The sequence below is a fragment of the Acomys russatus genome, chromosome 10, assembly GCF_903995435.1.
Source record: "Acomys russatus chromosome 10, mAcoRus1.1, whole genome shotgun sequence".
NCBI classification, from domain to species: Eukaryota; Metazoa; Chordata; class Mammalia; order Rodentia; family Muridae; genus Acomys; species Acomys russatus.
The window spans coordinates 18,706,795-18,727,222 of NC_067146.1; the positions used below are offsets into that span (position 1 = coordinate 18,706,795).

The window sequence follows — 20,428 nt, forward strand, 5'->3', positions numbered from 1 at the left end:
CGCTGTCAGGTCCAGGCCCCTCTGTGGTCCACTGTCAGGTCCAGGACCCCTGTGGTCCGCTGTCAGGTCCAGGCCCCTCTGTGGTCCGCTGTCAGGTCCAGGCCCCTCTGTGGTCCGCTGTCAGGTCCAGGCCCACTGTGGTCCGCTGTCAGGTCCAGGACCCCTGTGGTCCGCTGTCAGGTCCAGGCCCCTCTGTGGTCCACTGTCAGGTCCAGGACCCCTGTGGTCCACTGTCTCAGGTCCAGGCCCCTCTGTGGTCCACTGTCAGGTCCAGGCCCCTCTGTGGTCCGCTGTCAGGTCCAGGACCCTCTGTGGTCCACTGTCTCAGGTCCAGGCCCCTCTGTGGTCCGCTGTCAGATCCAGGACCCCTGTGGTCTGCTGTCAGGTCCAGGCCCCTCTGTGGTCCGCTGTCAGGTCCAGGGCCCCTGTGGTCCGCTGTCTCAGGTCCAGGCCCTCTGTGGTCCGTTGTCAGGTCCAGGCCCCTCTGTGGTCCACTGTCTCAGGTCCAGGCCCCTCTGTGGTCCACTGTCTCATGTCCAGGCCCCTCTGTGGTCCACTGTCTCATGTCCAGGCCCCTCTGTGGTCCGCTGTCAGGTCCAGGCCCCTCTGTGGTCCGCTGTCTCAGGTCCAGGACCCCTGTGGTCTGCTGTCTCAGGTCCAGGTCCCTCTGTGGTCCGCTGTCCCAGGTCCAGGTCCCTCTGTGGTCCGCTGTCAGGTCCAGGCCCCTCTGTGGTCCGCTGTCAGGTCCAGGCTCCCCTGTGGTCCGCTGTCAGGTCCAGGCCCCTCTGTGGTCCACTGTCTCATGTCCAGGCCCCTCTGTGGTCCACTGTCTCATGTCCAGGCCCCTCTGTGGTCCGCTGTCAGGTCCAGGCCCCTCTGTGGTCCGCTGTCAGGTCCAGGACCCCTGTGGTCTGCTGTCTCAGGTCCAGGTCCCTCTGTGGTCCGCTGTCTCAGGTCCAGGTCCCTCTGTGGTCCGCTGTCAGGTCCAGGCCCCTCTGTGGTCCGCTGTCAGGTCCAGGCCCCCCTGTGGTCCGCTGTCAGGTCCAGGCCCCTCTGTGTTCCACTGTCTCAGGTCCAGGCCCCCACTGTGGTCCACTGTCAGGTCCAGGCCCCCACTGTGGTCCACTGTCAGGTCCAGGGCCCTCTGTGGTCCGCTGTCAGGTCCAAGCCCCTCTGTGGTCCACTGTCTCGGGTCCAGGTCCCTCTGTGGTCCGCTGTCAGGTCCAGGCCCCTCTGTGGTCCGATGTCTCAGGTCCAGGCCCCTCTGTGGTCCACTGTCTCAGGTCCAGGCCCCTCTGTGGTCCGATGTCAACTGCCTCACCTGTGGCTTCCATATTCCTTCCTTCGCATTAATGATGTAGTATCACCTCTAGGCCACTTCACGGCCTCATTAGAAAGATCCAACTCATGTATTATCATGCTCTGTAATGTACGGCAGATTTGAAATATCTGATATCAAGGGCGAGACATTAGTAAACCAAACCCCTTGCCATGCAAGTATGAATTTTTGAGTTTTCTTCTCCAGAGCTCACATGAAGATCCCATGTACAGTGGCAGTGACTCACCCTAACTCAAAAAAACAAAACAAAACAAAACAAAAAACAAAAAACAAAAAAAAAACCAGTTCCTGGAAAGGGAGATTCTAGAGGGTGACATCCTTTAGTTTCCACATATACACGCATGCACTAGAACACACATGCACACACACACAAATATATACGTGTATCTGTGTACACATACATATATACCCCTGCCTGGTTCTCCCTCTACTGTAAAGCACTGAATGCTTAGGTAACCTTACCTAAAAAATAAACAGTGTCAGAAGCACATGTGTGAATGGGGAAGGAGCAACATGTCAGCGCTAACATGCTAACATCGAAGGGGAAAAGCTAATGGGGCCTCAACCCTACTATTCTTTTTAATATTTACATAACCTTTTCTTGGAAAGGTTTTCTCCAGTAATAGACCGAAAGTGTTTGAGTGCACTCATACTTACAGCAACAGTTTCTAGACATGTTAGAATATGAATTATGCCACCTCTTAAAAGAAATAATACAGAGCCTTCATTGGAGTGAAATCAGTGTGACAACTTCCATTACAAGGGCTTCAGACGTAGCAGTCACAGTGTCCAGTTAGTGTTCTCAGACCTTGTGGGAGGCTCTGACTCTTATTGACAACCTGGGAAGCAAGGGAGCACACAGAAAGCTCTGCAGTAGAAGAGTGTCCTACCTCGCAAGTGCAGGACTGTCTGAAAAGTACATTCTTAAAACATTTTGTTACCTGCTTCAAGCCTGGAAGAAATATTCTAAAGGTTGTGCCATTTTTTTTTTTTTTAAGATTTGTTTATTTACTTTATGTGTATGAGTGCTCTGTTTTCATGCACACGAGAGCAGGGAATCAGATTCCATTACAGATGGTTATAAGCCACAGTGTGGTTGCTAGGATTTGAACTCAGGACCTGTGGAAGAATGGCCAGTGCTCTTAACCACTGAGCCATCTCTCTAGCCCAGGATGTGCCACCTTTAATTCAGATTTTCCGTGTGTGTGTGTGTGTGTGTGTGTGTGTGTGTGTGTGTGTGTGTGTGTGTGTTTATAATTATGTGCAACCATGTGTGGAGGTCAGAGATTGCTGTTGAACTGTGTTCCTCAGTTACTTCTTCACCTTCTCTTCTGACACAAAGTCTCTCACTGAACCTTGCCATTTTGCCTAGAGTCACTACTCAGAAAAACTGGCTGCCTAGGATCTGTCTGTCTCCACCTCCCTAGTAGGGAAATTATAGGCACATGCAGCTGGAAATCTCAGGTAATCGGATCTGAACTCACTTCTTCATGCTCCCACAGCCAAAACTGGATGCAATGAGCCATCTCCACAGCCCTACTCCTCATTTTGGGTCAGGAAAAGCATAATAACGTTTAGTGGAATCATAAAATCTCTCTCTCTTTCTCTCTCTCTCTTTCGCTCTCTCTCTGTCTGTCTCTCTGTCTCCTCTTTGTCTCTGTCTCTCCTCTCTTTCTCTGTCTCTCTGTCTGTCTCTCTCTGTCTCTCTCTCTCTCTCTCTCCCCCCCCCCTTTCTCTCCCCTGCTCCCTGCCACCCACTTTCTGCATACCTTGTTAGGGACCTAACCTCAGGTCTCATATATGTTAATTAAGAGATAACATTTGTCTCACTGTTTAAAAAAATAGAAAATCCATTTCAAGGTCTTGAAAGAGACATATTCCTATAAATTTTGTTATTTAAATTTCTTCCCCCTGTCCCCTTCCATAAGCTAGTCCTCTCTTTATAGGTAAACATAATGTGTAAGGTAGCTTCAGTCTAGTTTGAAGGTTTTTGCTCTATTCTTTTTGGGCTTTCTACACACAGATACAATATATTTGTGCTACTCCTTTTTAAAAAGTAAATTAGGTATATTTTTATAGTATCATCATCAGAATACTTAGCTATTCAGTGCCTAAAATTTTTGAGAATATATATTCAAACTGTTTTTGAAATACTGTAGAATATTTTTACTGAAATACAAGACACAGAAATTGATGTGTAAATACCAAAATGATGAAATATATACAGTAAACAGTGAAAACACATGCTTTTTTTAAAACAACCACCAAGACAATTATGTGTCCCCCAATAATCAGTTTTTGAGTTATTATCGAGCCTGAACTTGGCTGCAAGAGGTTTCTGCCACACTTTCCGATCCCAACGCCACGGTCTTGTCTCATGCCTTTTACTTTGTCAGTGGTAATGTGTAACCAAACATGAACATCTCACTTGCGAAGGACACAGCTCCTCATATGCAGGGATAACATAGTTTCACTCTTGATCGTTTCTCTAATGCGAGAGCGTTTTTTTCGGGGGGGAGGGGGAGTCTGAGAAGTGCACTTTTAAACTAAGTCCATTACACTGTAGTGTCTAGTTAATCTTTCAGACAGGAATGGTGTATTTAAAGCGTGTCTCCTTGTTAAACAGACACCATGACAGTGTTTGTGTAGTGTATCCTTAACCTCTAGTAGAAGGTTAAGCAGCTTCTTCTACATCTAAATCTGTCACTGTGAAAAATGACTGCCATGTCGGACCTACTTATGAATAGGGAAGTGAAAACTCGCACCTGTGGGATTAGGTAGAGCAGCAGAAAGTAAAAGCGTTTGCACCATATAATTAGCAAGGAATTTTTTTTCTTTCTTTTTAAGTGGTATGTTCCTCTTGCTGGGTTAACTAGTAATTAATGCTTGGAAGGAAAAAAAACATGCCGGAGCCTACATCCTTGCTTCTTCATTCACTGGTGTATTCAGTTACTTGTACAACCAACGTCAGAAGAACTCACCTTAAACTATTTCATTTTCCTTCTGTGGCTACTGATTTCTTCATGTTTATGGAGGAAATTGTTTCTATCTTTATGTCCCCTTACTGTAGCTTTGTTGGCTGAAATTGGCCTTTCCTGGGCAGAAGATTAAAAGTGACTGAGGGACTCTTTGTGTTTGGAGCCGACTAGCCTATCCTAATAAGTCCATGTGGTGGGCTGAGGGTCTCAGAGGTTTAAACTGAAAATATGAAAAGAATAATTTTATAATCCTAAACCGTATTCAATAGCGTGCTCGCCACGTGGTTTTTAATTGTTATTTTCTCATAGTCCTTAAGGCAACTGTAATTTAATTATAAATACAGAGAAGATTTCTAAACATGGCTCTGTAGGATGCAGGATTTCTGCTGAAAAGGCATGGGAGCCCATCAGCGTTGATGTCTCACAGGGTGCACTTCTGGTAGAATGGGAAGACGCACCTGCTTGTACCAGAGTTTGGAGCTGCCTCCCCCCTCCCCCTGGCCCCCCACCCCCCACCCCCACCGCCACCACACTGCAGTTGCAAACATTCTTTTCATCCATGTTCCAAGGTGTACACAAACAGCTATCAGAGCGCTTAGCTTAGCTCGCAGGCTTGCTAAAGCATCAACTCATAAGGTAACAGCTAATGCTGCAAAGAGAAGCAGTGACTCTTGGATGTGTAAATTCCACCGCCGCCGCGTAACCAGAGCCTTGGCACAAAGGAGCCCTGAGCCAGCGATAATGTCTTCTATCCAAACACATTTGTACTGAAGGCAGAAACTGTTTAAAAGGAAAATTGCATCTTTTTCAGCAATTTATCAGAGATAATTACCCTTCGTGCACCAAATGAAGGATAAAGTGTTTCAAAGAACTATAACTCTAATTGGAACATGTCACCAGGTGTTGCAGTTCCTCTTACTTGTGTAGCTTCTCTTAATGACTATAGTCTCATGCCACAAACTGCATGAAAATATATTCACTAGGTGTGAAACTCCCATATGTCACAGTTTCAAGAACAGGTAAGCAGCGCCAAGATAAAGGAAGGAGTGATGCTGATGAGGAATGTTAAGAACCCTAGGCTTATTTTCCAAGGAAGTACATCTGAATTTGCCAAAAGAGAAGAAAATGTGATTTTTTAAAATACAAACTTGGATGAGCTTTTCCCCCTACCCACTTCCGAGGTTGCAGAACTCGCTTCAGTGTTCAGGTGAGAGCACTGCACTGGTGTCTGTCAGTAAGGAGCCGGATTTGTGTTTTCTTTTATGGCTAAGCTGCAGAGTGTTCATTGGCTGTAGATGGTGAAAAATAAACTCTTCGTGGACAGTGTTTTACAATGTCGAGTGTTATCTTGGAAGAGATCAAGGCCACAGGAATTTCTGTGAAAGGAAACAGGCCAACCACTACTCCCCGCTCTTCCTGGTGGTAACTTGCTTTCCACTGTTGAGGGAAGCGACTGATTGGATTAAACTTCTAAGCATAGTTTTCTTTCAAGAAGTGGGAATTTTTGGGAAAAAAAAAAGGTTTGGGTAGGGAGTCATGATGGAAGGGCAAGCCTCCCTTCAGCCCCAGCGCAGGCAGGCTATGCTCGATGCCTTCCTGTTATGGGCTCATAGCTTCTTGTTTGCAAGCACTTGCGTGAAACTCAGATGCCAAGTTCCCTCGGCAGTAAGTGAAAAAATTGGCCTCATGTCATTTTCATCCCATGCCAGCAGGCTTTCCGAGTGTTCTCATCTTCAGTGTTGTGACAAAGTTTGAGAAGCACAGAGGAGAAACACATGACATATCAGTCATTTGACTCTGCAGAATCATGACTGGTAATCTTTGTACAAATGACCCCACTGCTCCACATGAAAACTGATGCATAAACTTCACTGCCCCAAAATAAACACAACCTAGATTTGTGTTCATTATCCTTGTAGTTACTTAAAACTTTAAGACACCAGTTGTGAGGATTATACAGAAAAACAAGGAATGGACTTGTTCTGTTGCTTCCACTCGCTTGACAATGTATTCCCTACATTGCATATGAATGCTCTCAGAGGAGACACTTGTGAGAACATTTGCATAAATAGTTGTTTTAGATTTTAACATAATTTTTTAGTTATATCAGGGTTATGCTGTAAAAAATTCCTGAGTTTTTGTTCTCTATATTCTAAGGTGAATTTATGTCACCAGAGATAGAGGTATAGCCCAGTTAATAGACCGTTTGCCTAGCGTGCACAAAGCCCTGTGTTCCGTTCCCAGCACCCCATACACTGGCATGGTGGTACATGATGCTAACACTAGCACTTGGAAAATGGAGGCAGAGAGGATCAGAAGTGAGAAGTCATCCTCAACCACATAGCAAGCAAGTTTACTGCAACAGAAAAATAAGCATCTACCATAAAGTCTGATGTTTATCATTGAATTAAAATCATCTGGTGCCTATGAATGCAGTGGTTTAAAGACGGGCACTCTTATTATGGCATATAAAATACCAATCCACCCTCCTCAGAAAGAGCACAAAGTAGCAAAATCCATCTCTCCCTCCCGAGGAGACGCTCCACCATGCTGCCATCGGTCAAATCTATCCCATGTGCAAGGAGACGCTCCACCATGCTGCCATCGGTCAGAGCTATACCGTGTGCTGCTTCTGCAGAAGTCAGAATAGTTCAACAGCTCACGGCCTCTTTGACCTGATTTTCTTTCAGGACTCACTTTTGCAAATGAGCCTGTTAGTAAAGGCTGAAGCATGTCCTACGTCCATGACATAGTGTAAGCTTAACTATCTTACTTGGCCATCAGTTCTACTGCTATGTTCTTACTAATGCTGTACTCTAATCAAATAATTCAATACAGGTTGAGTCAGCCCCAGATGTAAGTGATATAAATAATGTTTTCCATCAGTCAGCCTACCATATGAAACTTGAGAAAGAGCTAATGATAAGTTGAGAAGGAAATCTCTGGCAGCTATGAAGACTTTTGACCCTTATTCTGATTTTTTTTAAAGTCTAGAGCAAGGAAGAATAATGCTAACTGCCCTGCCTCTTCTAACAGGAGAAAATACCAAATGCTAGACAATATAGCTAGGTCCCCTCTTTGGTTCTACATGAGAGACAAATTTATTGATATTCTTACTGAACTTCTATAATATAAAAATTCCATAAGGTATTATTGGTAAGTAATGAGTAGAAGAATTGGCGATCCAAAATGTTTTTGTTTTACTTGATATTAAATGTTTTCCCAAGTTGCCTAGTGTTTTACTAATCTTAACAAGAACATTGACATTGTACTCCTTGAAAACCCATAGTACTCAAAAGAGGCAAATCAGGGACAATTAATGGTGTCCACATCACCGATGAACCAATGGCAGGTAATAAGTCAGTTGTATAATACTTACAATTAAGAAACAATATTTCAGGGCTGGAGAGACGGCTCAGTGATTAAGTGCGCCGCCTGCTCTTCCAAAGGTCCTGAGTTCAATTCCCAGAAACCACATGGTGGCTCATAACCATCTGTAATGTGATATGGTGCCCTCTTCTGGCTTGTAGGAGTACATGCAAGCAGAGCACTGTATACATAAATAAATCTTTAAAAAAAAAAGAAAAGAAACAATATTTCTACTGAGAAATGTTCTTTTAATCTCCTCATTTATACTTCTTGACTCATTGACTTTTCAAGATGCTCACTTTTGCAAACGATATGTATGGGAGACTGGAGAAATGCCTCGGCATTTAAAAAATGTGTGTCCCCTTCAGAGGACCTGCGCTTACTTGCTGACAGCCATGTTGGGCAGCTCACAATTGCCTGTGGTGTCCAGCAGCAGGATAGTCCACACCTCTGGGGTCAGAGGGCACCTATACTCGCATACACATACCCACACACAGATGCACACATACAAGCAATTGAAAAAAACCTCTTTTAAAAGATATGGCCTTAAGTAATAGAGATCAGTGATAAACTTTTACACGTGTAAGTCATTGTTGGTTTGGTCTAAACATATTCCACAGGAGTGAACAATTTCGATAGCTATCAAAGTTGTGTTTCAAAATATTATTAAATAAAAGCTTCAGAAGTGAGAACTGACAAGTTTTTTTTTTCATCCCTCGTGCTTTTCCCATACAACAGAAACCAGGAATGGATCTGGCAGATACCTACATTATGTTTGTTCGGCAAAACCAGGATATTCTTCGAGAAAAAGTCAATGAAGAAATGTATATAGAAAAGCTCTTTGATGTAAGTAGCTTCCGTAGTAGCCACAGGTCATTGAACATTTTTATCTTGATTTTGAATATTGATGTGCACGAAAAATATATGTTGATTACATCTGTCAGTACTGAGGTCTTCACTTAAGCGGAACAACTAGGCATGGAGCGGGGGGGTTAGTTTTAGATACTTGACCAAGTTTCCCTAAAGGTAACTAAGAGAGCACTCACCATAACAGTGTTGTCATTCACTTGTTGCTGTGGCCGCACAGTTCAGAGGAAACGGCACCGTGCTGGCGACGTAACTGTGTAGCTTGCCGAGTGCCGATTCTGAAGCTAGGTCCTTTCTTTGAAGTGTGTTTACATGCGTCTTCTCTGCGTTTTAGAAATGCTTTTCTGGCAGTTTCATTTAATTATGCAAGTTACAGCCAATGTTTTCATAACAGCAATTCACGGGCTTCGTCGTGACACTGCAGCTGTGGCAGTTGCCGAAGGTCCCTGCTACGTCATCACCCCACCGTGGTCTGTCGTGTCAGCGTGTGCAGTTTGTGTGACTGGGTGGTCAGAGCGAGCCTTATCTTTCAGACTTTATGTTTCCATGCCATTTTACAATAAAAGTATCATCTGTCTTTAATAAGATACGTGTTAATGTGTGTGAAAAGAATGATTTCCTAAAAGCTTTGATGCCCTGCAGGGGTAGAAAAATTATCATCTACCCAGCTGGCTCCTTTACAAAATACTGACACCATGTTGGCAACTTCTGCTTGGGCTTGGAATCGCTCTGAGTTGACGGGCATATGTTTTAGTTCCAACTTCTCTTACTTTCTTTCGTTTATGTGGTGATTTTCAAAACTGTTGAACAGAAAAAGAATGGTACGTTCATGCTATTTCTGTGATATTTCTTCCCAGTCAGAGAACATACATATTTGATGGAGAAAACAGGGTAGAGCTGTTCTGTAAATAGCCCCGTCTAGACACACTCACTGTTGGGAGGGAGGGTTGTTTCTCTGAAGATCTTCAAGATATTTTTGTCTCAGTGGCCTGCTCGCTACAAAGCTTAGCCAGTTATGACAGTTAGGAGATAAGGATAGAAATTTTTTCACCTTCAAGATATTCCCCTCTTTAACTCTTCTTCGTTCACTGAACGTCAGAAGATTGCAGAGGTAACTTCAGTAATCATCAGAGCTAACTAAAGCAGACCCAGGGAGGCCAGCATCCACACAGTTTATTCACCTAATTGTCCTGTTATGTACACCTGAGCACCTGGCTTGGTCCTTTCCAAGCATGGTACTTAAATCAAGAGGTTCTTCTAATTTTTATGCATTCCCCAGTAGAGAACTGGACTTGTTATTTGTAAAATAATTGTAATGTCCTCAAACTTTCTATATTTTTTTAAAGTTTCACATATTTGTTACTTTAATTAAAAATGAAAATGAACCCTGACTCTATTGGTATGTTGTCAAGAATAGCATAGATGAGGGGTACTAAGAGCCCCTAATTAGCCGAGGCTGAATTGCCTCAATTACAGTTAGTAAATGAGAGGTTATCAAGTATGTGTTGAAAGGTAAAATAGAGCGTGTAGCTTAAGCAACTGATCATTACTGAAGAGACATTATATAATTATTGGAAATCTACTTGGCTGGAGCTTAAAATAATACTGTTAGGTGTCAAAAAACAGTTGAAAATAATGGCCCAAAATGCACTGTTAGTAACCATAGCCTATTACAGATAAAAGATTGAAGAGAACAGTAGTACTTGGGCATAGTGGCAAACTTTCACTCTTCCAGTTAGACTACATCCTATACAAGTTAGTAAATGGAGCCTCCCAAGTTTAGGTGCAAGTCAACACACACACACACACACACACACACACACGATGTATTAACTTGGAGTGGTCTTATCCAGTTTGGTAAAATGCGGTGCCTCCATTTATGATCATACAATATAGGGCTCAACTCTTAAAGAATAATAGCCTTTTCCCCAAATGAAATTCACTTAGAAATATGCGAACACTATTTTATTTAAAAACTATTAGTCTGCAAGACATATATTCATTTAAAGTGTCTCTGACACTTTAAAATATAACTCATGTGATATAGTTCATAGTCTTCTTTGCAGGTGATGCCCTATCAGTGAGAAGGGCTATCAAAGTATTTGTGGAACTTCCCATACTGCTTAACATACCCTTGGCCTCTAATACTTTCATCAGTTACACTTCTTAATTGCCCTAATTTATGATGAAATAGCCCAGAGCTCAATTTTAAAAATGGTGCCGCTCACTAAGGCACAAGAATGACCACTGCCCTAGATTTGTGCCTGCTGTTTTGGGGCATCTAGGGATGAGAACAGCAGTATCCCCCCTATTTTACATGGCCCCATACCATATTAAAACTCGTGACCTGTCCGTCCTGCACTGCTATTCTTGTTTCAACCTCCATAGACAAGCAGTTCTGTTTCTTGACTTAAGTGTATGAAATATAGAAATGGCTTAAATATGCATTAGCCCTAAAGACTTAAGCATTATCAATTTACATTTTATATTAAATCTTGAAGAATCAAAGTTCATAGTGTCCTCTAAAAGTCAGCACATTCTCCACAGTTGTGTGGATAGCGAGGACTGACTTTGACATGAACTCTATTTGGCCACTTCCCCTTGGTAGGGAGGCCTGGTGGCACTCAGAGAAAGGGGAATCAGGTTACCCATATGAGACCTGATAGGCTGTGATCATATGGTGGGGAAGAGGTCCCCTTCTGTCACAGACCTAGGGGAGGGGGATAGGATGAAAGAGGGAGGGAGGGGGGAATGGGAAGATACAAGTGAGGGGAAAACAATAGAGGTGTAATATGAACAAATTATTTAAATAAAAATTTTAAATTACAAAAATAGAAGTCAAAAACTCTTAGGACAAATATGCTTTTTTTTTTTTTTTTTTTTTTTTTTTTGTCCTATAATTGCTTAAACTTATAAAACACTTTCTACTTAGGACATCCCCCAGTAAAAGCCACTAGGGCACTCTCTGCAAATACTTTCATAAAATCCAAGAACTAGAGTTGAGACAGAAGACTCACCAAAGCACATCTCTTCCCAGGACCCTAACACTGCCCAGTTCTCTAAACCTTGGTACTTGTATTGGGCGTGCCCAACTGGAATCCCCTTAAAGAACCTCGTTTTACTTTTCCTGTTGCTGAAGGCACACCAGGGTGCAGTATCTAATTGGCAAATCATGCAGCTTAAGCATTCTCTTGTGTTATAAACTGATTAAATGCTTAATTGTTGAGGAATTTCATCTCTAGGAGTTTTTTAACGTTGTTATGTCTTATAAAATTAAATGAAATTATTTAAATGATAGGTAATCAGTTATACTCATCCAGATGCTTTTATACAGGATTCATTCCTAAAGGCATGGCATGAAAAGAATTCTTTCTAGTTCAACAACAACAAACCTCAATTAAACATTTTGAGCCAAACTAACATTTACTATATAAGTAGGTTCAGTAAACAAATGTGTTATCACAAAGAGTAAAACATGAGAACAATACAACGAAAAATGATTTCCAAACGAAATTAATTTTGTTCTTAGAGTCTCTTGTCTCTGGTCTAAATAAGAAGGAGGGAGACATAGATGCTCAGGATGTGTTTAATCCAGACTGTCAACACCATGGCCAAAATCTCTTGGTCCAAGATTTCATTATTTATGCTCTGTAACACCAGGAGTACTGCTCCTGACTTATTTAAAGAGTCAGTCTGTTCCGATGTGACTGCCCCACAAATAACACAAATCAACAAAGCATAGATAAGAGTGACTCCTGAGCTGGGTGTGATGGTGCGCATCTGTAGTTCCTGCACTCACAAGGCTGAAGCAGGAAGATCTAAAGTTCAAGAGTACTCTGGGCTATATGGAGAGACCTTCAGAGACAGGAAGAGGGAGGGGGAGGAGAGAGGGGGAGGGGAAAGGGAGAGAGGAGGAGGGGGAGAGAGGTAGAGAGGGGAGAGGAGAGAGGGGAAACAGGGAGGGGGAGAGGGAGAGAGAGGGTGGGTGGGGAGAGGGAGAGAGAAGGGGGAGGGGGAGAGAGATGTGAGGGAGGGGGGACAGAGAGAGAGATACACTGACCACTAGATAAAACTTCATTCCGGTTCCATGATACCTTTGGGCAGGTACATTTAGAGTGGGCAGTATACGCTTTAAGCCGTTATCTTTTGGTAAGGGCTCTTACTTCTCTTTGTAGTCAGCCTTTATAAGGAGTGTGGAATGAGACTGAATACAGTGAAAACCTGTCTTTGTCCTCTCACATTGCAATTCTCTTATTAAAGATATCTTCTCGTGTATATGAATGTCAATTTAAATATAATAGCAGCTTCCCTCTTTCTAATTACTTTCTTTTACTTTCTAATTACTGGGCATTTGTTCTAAAGTCTACCTAAATTAACATAGACATCTGCTGACAAAGATTTTCTTTTTTCTCTGTAAAAAAAAAAGTAGATTAATGTAAAGCATTCTGTCTTGGCCCATTATCTGCATCCAGAACTTCTAAGAGCAATCAGAAACTATGCACGCCATGACACCTGTATGTTACGCATGACACCTGTGTGATACACATGTGTGGTACCCGTTACACCTGTGTGGCACCCATGACACCAGTGTGGCACCCATGACACCTGTGTGGTACCCAGTTCCTCCACCATTAGCAGGAAGGATGATAACGCAAGTACAGCAGGGTGTTTGAGGAGCCCTGAAGAAACGTAGTTCTATTACTATGCTGCGCAACTTTTCTGCCTCAGTGTGTGCCAGGGGTTGATTTTAAAAGTTCGCTGTCTGGATTTTAGAAGCAGTCTCTTATCTGTCTCATTCTGTGCTTCAGAGCTCTCGCGGCCAGGTCAACATTTTGTTTTCCAGATGTTGTTCTGGTTTTCCTGCGTTGTTTTACACATTGCAGTTGACCACTGAAGCTGTTTTGACCACTTTTAAGACACTCGCAAGTGTAAGACACTTGATGACTTTCCTCAGCCTCAGACCTCACTTTGCTTTTCCAAGCATTCTCACGTGCAGCATCATGGCTGTCCTGACCACGTGTGTTAGTAATCCTCATTTTAATGTCATTATTAGTAAGTGTAAGAATTTATTTTAAAAGCATCTACTTGTGTTGTACAGTGTATGCCAAAATAGCTGTGGCAAGTCCGGGCGCCGTCCTGAGAGGCCAAAGGCCCTCATGTGAATCTAAACTGCAGCTGAGTCGAAACCGAGAAACCTGAGATGAGCGTGCCTAATTGCCTCAGAGAAACCCAACAAGGAAAAAAATGTAGCTTGTTGATCTTATTTCTTTGATAATTCAAAAGAATCTTCAAGACATACGTGGACTTCTTAAACCTCAGTTCTTGAAATGTGATCGTGGTCCACAATTGTCACTTGGCACATGCCCAGAAACACACATCTTTGCATGAGGCACCTGGACATCTGTGGCGGCGCTGGTAGAATCAGCTAATTAACAACACAGGCTTAAACAGGCGCCTCATCTGGCACTGCAGTTAGTTGCCTGATGGTGCTCAGCAGGATTTGGTAGTGCTTTTTATTTTTCTATCCTAATGGTCTGCCGCCCGCCTAATTTTGCCTTATTGTCAGTCACTACTTACCGCAGCTTGGGGCCCTCCCAGGAGGCTAAATTATTATCAAAGGATTAGGGCCATGTAGCCTTGCAGTTCTGACATTTCTGATTACTCGTCTATGCCAGAACACTAATTAGCTGTGACTAATTAAGAAAAATGCCCCTGCCATAGAAAACCATTTAAAAGAACCGAGAAGGAGAAAAGCAATTCAAAAGCTGAGCAGTGCTCAGCTTTGCTGATGCTCTTTAGATTTCCACCAGAGCCTTAACTCACCTTTAATTGTGCTCAGAATTAAAGGGGTGCTGGGGGGGTGGGGGTGCGGGAGACACTTGCAAACTCATGGGAGATATTTTTGCTTGCATAAGAAAAAAGAAATGCTGCTTATACCCTCAGAAATGCTAGAGTTGTTATGGACAAACAGCAGGTGACAAAGTTTTCATGTCGAAGAAACGTTCCTAAACTCTGTTTGCAGAATTGAATATCTCTACTGCACATCGAAGCTCCTAACAGAGGTTCACTATTGAAGAAATTAAAACAGTGTTGAGCTTATGCCCCAGCGTTGGATAGGCTGTAAGCAATATGTGGAACCAAACCAAAGCGACTTAGACTGATCTTCTGCTTCCTTCGCCTTAGGCTTGTCTGGAGGTCCTAACTCTTGCATGTAGAGTCTGGTACATGCTGGCTTCTGACAGCTGACGTGGCATGCCTGCACAGCATCTGGCCACCGCTGCCTTATTGAAATGCCCAGGCTCCCCCAGCTCCGCTGAGACCCACATCCCTACCAATTGACCCGTGTGGTGTTTGCACAGAACTCGGAGCTACTCTCCTTCCTTCCGGTTCCAGTTTCATAAACAAATGACAAGCCTAGCTCCAAGGCCAGGTTCTGTAGTAGCTTGTGGCTGCCCTCCTGTGAGTCGCTTCCCTGCAGCCCCTCTGCAGGCTTGGCACCATTCGCTGGTGGACACAGGGGTGTCAGCCAGGTTGCCAATATTGGCTAAATCCGAATTTGAAAACGAAAATATCGGTGAGACAAAGTAGCCTTTTGGCCAAAATCATCATTTGATGTACTTATTGAATGATTTGAGAGGAAGCTAAATTAAAGTATGATTCATAAAGATGCTTATTGACAACTCTCCTACCAAGAAGTTTTATTTCCTAATCTCTGCCCATGCCTAGAAAAGGTGAAAATCTAAATTCTGCTCTCTTAGTGGGAGCCAATCACTTGGTTTGTAAAAAGGGAAAGTCCTAACACTCACATCTTCCAAATTCTCCATGCTCTGTTTTAAGCTCACTTCCCCTCTTCCGCTCACTGGAGAACAAAAACCAGGTACCAGTGTCCTCTAAGCAATAATCCTTTGTATGCATGAAGACTGTTATTAAGGCACCCGTCATATATGCCTACTCCTGGATAAATAATCCTTATTTGTTTAGCTTCTTGTCACAGGCCCCTCTCCCAGCCCTTTAATCATTGTCATGGCTGTGCTTTGAAATTTCGCAAGGTGTTCACCGTCGTGCTTAGAGTAGGGATAATGTGCAGTATCTAAATGCGGCTGGGCAAGATTCCTTCAAGCCTTATTCCTATGTATACACTGTGATTCATAGCTCTCCCATATGTACGCTCTGGCATCTGTAGAACTTTCTTCTACTACGATAGTTCTTTCTCTTGACTTTCCTCCTAGCCAGTCCCATCTGCACTTGTTTCTCGGTGTAGCATACCCTCTACGATGTATATCATGCGTGTGGAGAGTGTACAGACAAACCGCCATGTATAAAGAATCGTGGTGAATACTGGGAATCAAAGGTTAGATGTTAACTTCATCACACATAGTTGGGTTCTAATTAGAAGATGCGGCAACCTCTCTTGTTAATCATTGTTTTATGTAGCCTGCATTTACTGCTCACCTCTACAAAGCATGCTGTGCAAACAGCTGGGAGGCTAATGCTAAGCAGGTACCTGTCCTGAAGGAGTTTATACTTTAAGAGCACACAGATCTTCATGAGAAACAGTGCCCCACCATTTCATCTGCAGGATAGATATTTATGACATACTTAAAGATGGAAATGCAGCGCAGGACTAAATTGAGTACCCTTTCAAATTACTAGAAAGTAATCGTCCACGTTAGTTCTTTATGTATTTCTCCCTGTGCTTCAAGTAGATGGTTTGAAAACTGCCAGAGAGTTAGCACCAACACAATTCGTACCCAGTCTGAGTGTCTATCCACCAAATGACACTAAAAGGTTATACTGTGGTCTCCCTTCTCTACCCTCCCTGGGTTCTTCGCTCAGACTCCAAGAGTGCTCTCATGCACCCCGCCACACAGAGAAACCTACGCTTCCACAGTGCTAGAAACGGCTCACAAAGTCAACGGGCACACAAATTTCCCAGATGTGTGTTTTTCCCAGCTCGATCTTCAGAGATGCCCCAGAAGCTGAGATACCTAGAGCAGGTCTCGGTATACCTGGGCACGTTCTGGAGCAGGTCTCGGTATACCTAGGCACGTTCTGGAGTAGGTCTCGGTATACCTGGGCACGTTCTGGAGCAGGTCTTGGTATACCTGGACATGTTCTGGAGCAGGCCTCAGTCTACCTGGGCATGTTCTGGAGCAGGTCTTGGTATACCTGGGCACGTTCTGGAGCAGGTCTTGGTATACCTGGGCACGTTCTGGAGGAACAGCTTCATTCTTCATCCCTTGATTCTTGGGTGACAGTCTAGAAGCCGGTCCAGAGCTGAACACGCCATCTTACCAGGCAGTGCTAGTGTAGCTCTATGTATTAATTCACAAATACGGGCATGGAAGTTTTTTTTTTTTCTATTTGTAACACTTCTGCCACACATCACTAATCACCCAACATGAAATGACGGTCACATTTTTAGCTTTGTTTTAGTCCTGTGGTCCATTTCTTTAGACAAGTACAATTGTCTCCTTGACTATTTCAACAACCTCAGTATCTGTTGGACTCTTGCAGTGCTGGGGGTCAAACCCAGGGCCTCGCTCCTGTATGCAGGACAAGTACTCTACCAATGGAGCAACTTATTAGGTCCCTATTAAATGATTTTTCTATTAATAAAATGTGATTCAAAACAGTAGTGACTTTGGCTCTACACAATTATCTCCTTTTTCTATAGAAAAGTCTTACAACTATTTTATATATACAAATAGCATTTTATATTTTCTAATAGGGGGAAAAAACCAACACATTTGTAATGTATGCTGTGTTCCAAACACTCTGCCAGGGCTAAAGAGAGCACTCAAAGCATAGTTCTATGGCTACCGTGTGGCTGCTCATACCCAGTGGTAGACTTACTGTGCATTATTATTATTGACACTTGGCTATAAGATAAGGAGCATACAACTTGAAAGCACCTAGCCGTCCCTGGTTGGAGACAGTATTGTTTTCATAGCAGACAAGTGATGAGCTGAGCCTTCCATACGAATATGAACGCGCATAGCCAGGGAGATGATGTTGGTGATGAAATTCCAAACCAACATGAGTGACAAGCTGAGAAACACCCAACCTAACGCAAAGCCATTGGTTCTGTGGTTTGATGCATACCCACTGTGGGGATGCAACAAGATAGACCCAGAGGCAGCCGGTCGCTTCAATCCCTATATACATTCAAGACATGATTTTGGGATGTTCCCCATGCTCTATTAAAAAAATAAAAAGAAAAAACAAAAAAATTCAAATGAAAAGACCCTCAAACAGCAAATTCTCAAGCCTAGATCTTATCTGGAAATTAAATTGTACCATTTAGTATCAATTCCTGAATCTTTCTGTATCTTACTTATGTCTTATGTTATTGATTTAAAATAAGATACTGACTAGAATGTTATATACAGTGTGTAAATTGTCATCCAACTGGAAAAAAAATGACCCTAGTGCCCAAGAAAATCATTCTTAAAGGATTTCTGTGTCCCAGACTATTACAGACTTTATTATGACTGGATACCATACTGATTTCGGCCAAACCATTCATTTGTTTTGTGCAAATGGTAACCAAACCAGTATGCCTCTCCTCATTTGTCCCTGAACAGAGAAGAGTGGAATAACTCATTTTAACTTTATAATCACTAGCCTTTAGCATCAAGAGAGCCACAAAATAAATTTACAGAGGCAGCTGCCTACTTTCTATAGTAAATAATATAAAACAATACTGATCTTGATGCCCCATATGTAGTATAGAAAGGGCCTTTGGGTGTAATGAAGTGAAGAGAGTTTGGGATTAATTACAGAGCAGTGAGCTAAGTAGAGCCTCTGCATCTTGCAGGGTGTGGAGCTTGGACTCTGCTCTGAGGCTAAGAAAGCCTATTTGAGGACTATCTCACCTACAGTATTCACAGGTAGTTGAAAAGAGGAAGTCTGGAACTCCAATGACAGGGAAATTTGTTTCTACATGCAGCAAGTGTCAGTGGATGTCAGCACTCCCTTGTTGGCTCAGTTTACCTTTTTCTTCCCTCAATAAAATAAACCCAGTGTGAGGAGGAGGAAGCAACATCAATAGTTCAAGGTCACCTTTAACTCTATATGGAGTTCAAGGCCATCTTAAACTTCATGAGAATAGATAAATACATTAGAAAAGGAAAATCTCATAAATTACAAAACATCAAAGTGTTATTTTTAATATATTTTAGTGTTTTTAAGCATTAGGCAATAGGGCAAATACACTTCACAGGGGGCGGTTATATAAGATTTAGAACATAGCAGCCATTTGAGTATCCTAACAAGGAATATGGTTCTTCAAAGAATTCCCTTCCTTTCCTTACCTCGCACCTTACATTAGCAGGTTTGTAGATATTTTTACTGCCTGACAGTGTGGATTTCTTCAACGTTAAGGAACTTGGGTGAGCATCTTTGAAATGGTTGAGAGGAACCCCTTGTATCTGTGCTCAGTACTGTGTCGCAATCAGCCAGCAGCCACCAGGAATTAAAGGAGTTGTTTTCTTATCTTTATGCTAGGAGCTTTAAATTGTCTTCAAGAATTGAAACTTTCTAACAATACAAAAATCTAGCTTGTTTCCATAAAGGAAACACAATAACACAATTATACTTTGGAACCAAAGTATAAATTAAAAATCTTATATGAAATATATCTCTGAAAAGTAAAGTATTTAATCTAAATCCAATTTTCAATTCATAAATATGCAAATGTGGTAATAACAGTTACTTTATTAGTGTTAGTAGTTGACTTCAGTTCATTTTACTTGCACTTCATATAAAAAAAAAGTATTCTGTGTCTTTATAACCAGGATTATAATAATAGTGTGTGGCAAGAGAGGTAACTCGGATAATAAGGTGCTTGCTTAGCAGGCACAGAGCTCTGGGTTTGGCTCCCAGGACTACGGTGGCACAGCCTACAATTGTAGCACAGAGGTACAGAAGGGAGAATCAGAACTTCAAATTTACCTGTAGCTGCAGTACAGCTGAAGTACAGAAGACCCTGTCTCAAAATAATTTGTAGTAATATAAAATAACAGCAATAAAAGCGATAATCCAGCCTTTCACTACTCACTCCTTGCTACACATCATTGTCTCGTTCTTATAATGTCTGTATTTTATTAAGAACGAGAAATCAATTAGAAACAAAATAACAGACAGTAAAAATCTATGGAACTCAAAACTTTGTTTCTTTATTCTGAAAGAATGAAGCTATATCCAAGCCGCAAATTAAAAAAGAAAAGAAAATGACACAATGAGAATTTGATTTTTATTCCCTTTCAGTGTAGTCGCATATGGATGGATTGTGCCTTTTCCTGAAACAATCAGTCTGACTTCACAGTATTTTTTTTCCCTCCCCGAGAATAGAATACAGGGCCTCACACATGTTAAGTATGTTTTCTACCTTGAACTCCTTTCCTAGCCCCCAAATGACCAGCATTTTTAACAGCCATTGTGTTAGGCTAGCTCCTATGATCTGCACCTCCTCATACAGGTGAGGAAACTGAGGCACTGACAAGTCATCCAACCAATTCACTTAATTAAATAGATAAGAGGCTTGTGCCGCCTTCCTTCTGCCCTCCTTCTTCTCTGGTGTAGGAACACCAGCCTTTGACTGCCATGTCCAGGAGATCCTCCATGCTCCATCCCGTCCTCCATGGCCATGGCTGTGCCTTGTCCACAGGGTTATCAGTGGGTTGAACACATCCTCTGTTCAGTTGCAGTGAACTGGTTTCAGTTTCCCTTGCATACAGCCTTTCATTGTTTTCTAAGCTGACACACAGCTGTAAAGGCTCCTCTGCTCGAGGCTGAAAACTATGCTTTGAGATCTGGTCTGTGAACCTGCATATGGTAGTTTCTGTGGGATGCCTAGAATTGGGGGACAGGG

General features: G+C 42.6%; 1 protein-coding gene across 3 annotated transcripts in view; it reads left to right on the forward strand.

Annotated features, from left to right (window-relative positions):
- Cadps2 (calcium dependent secretion activator 2) overlaps positions 1-20,428 on the forward strand; it is a 502,196-nt gene that overhangs the window by 472,827 nt on the left and 8,941 nt on the right. For all 3 annotated transcript variants that reach the window (XM_051151873.1, XM_051151874.1, XM_051151875.1), the window contains one exon: positions 8,425-8,532. In XM_051151873.1, coding sequence (XP_051007830.1) covers positions 8,425-8,532 — 108 coding nt within the window. The remainder of the gene's footprint in view (positions 1-8,424; positions 8,533-20,428) is intronic.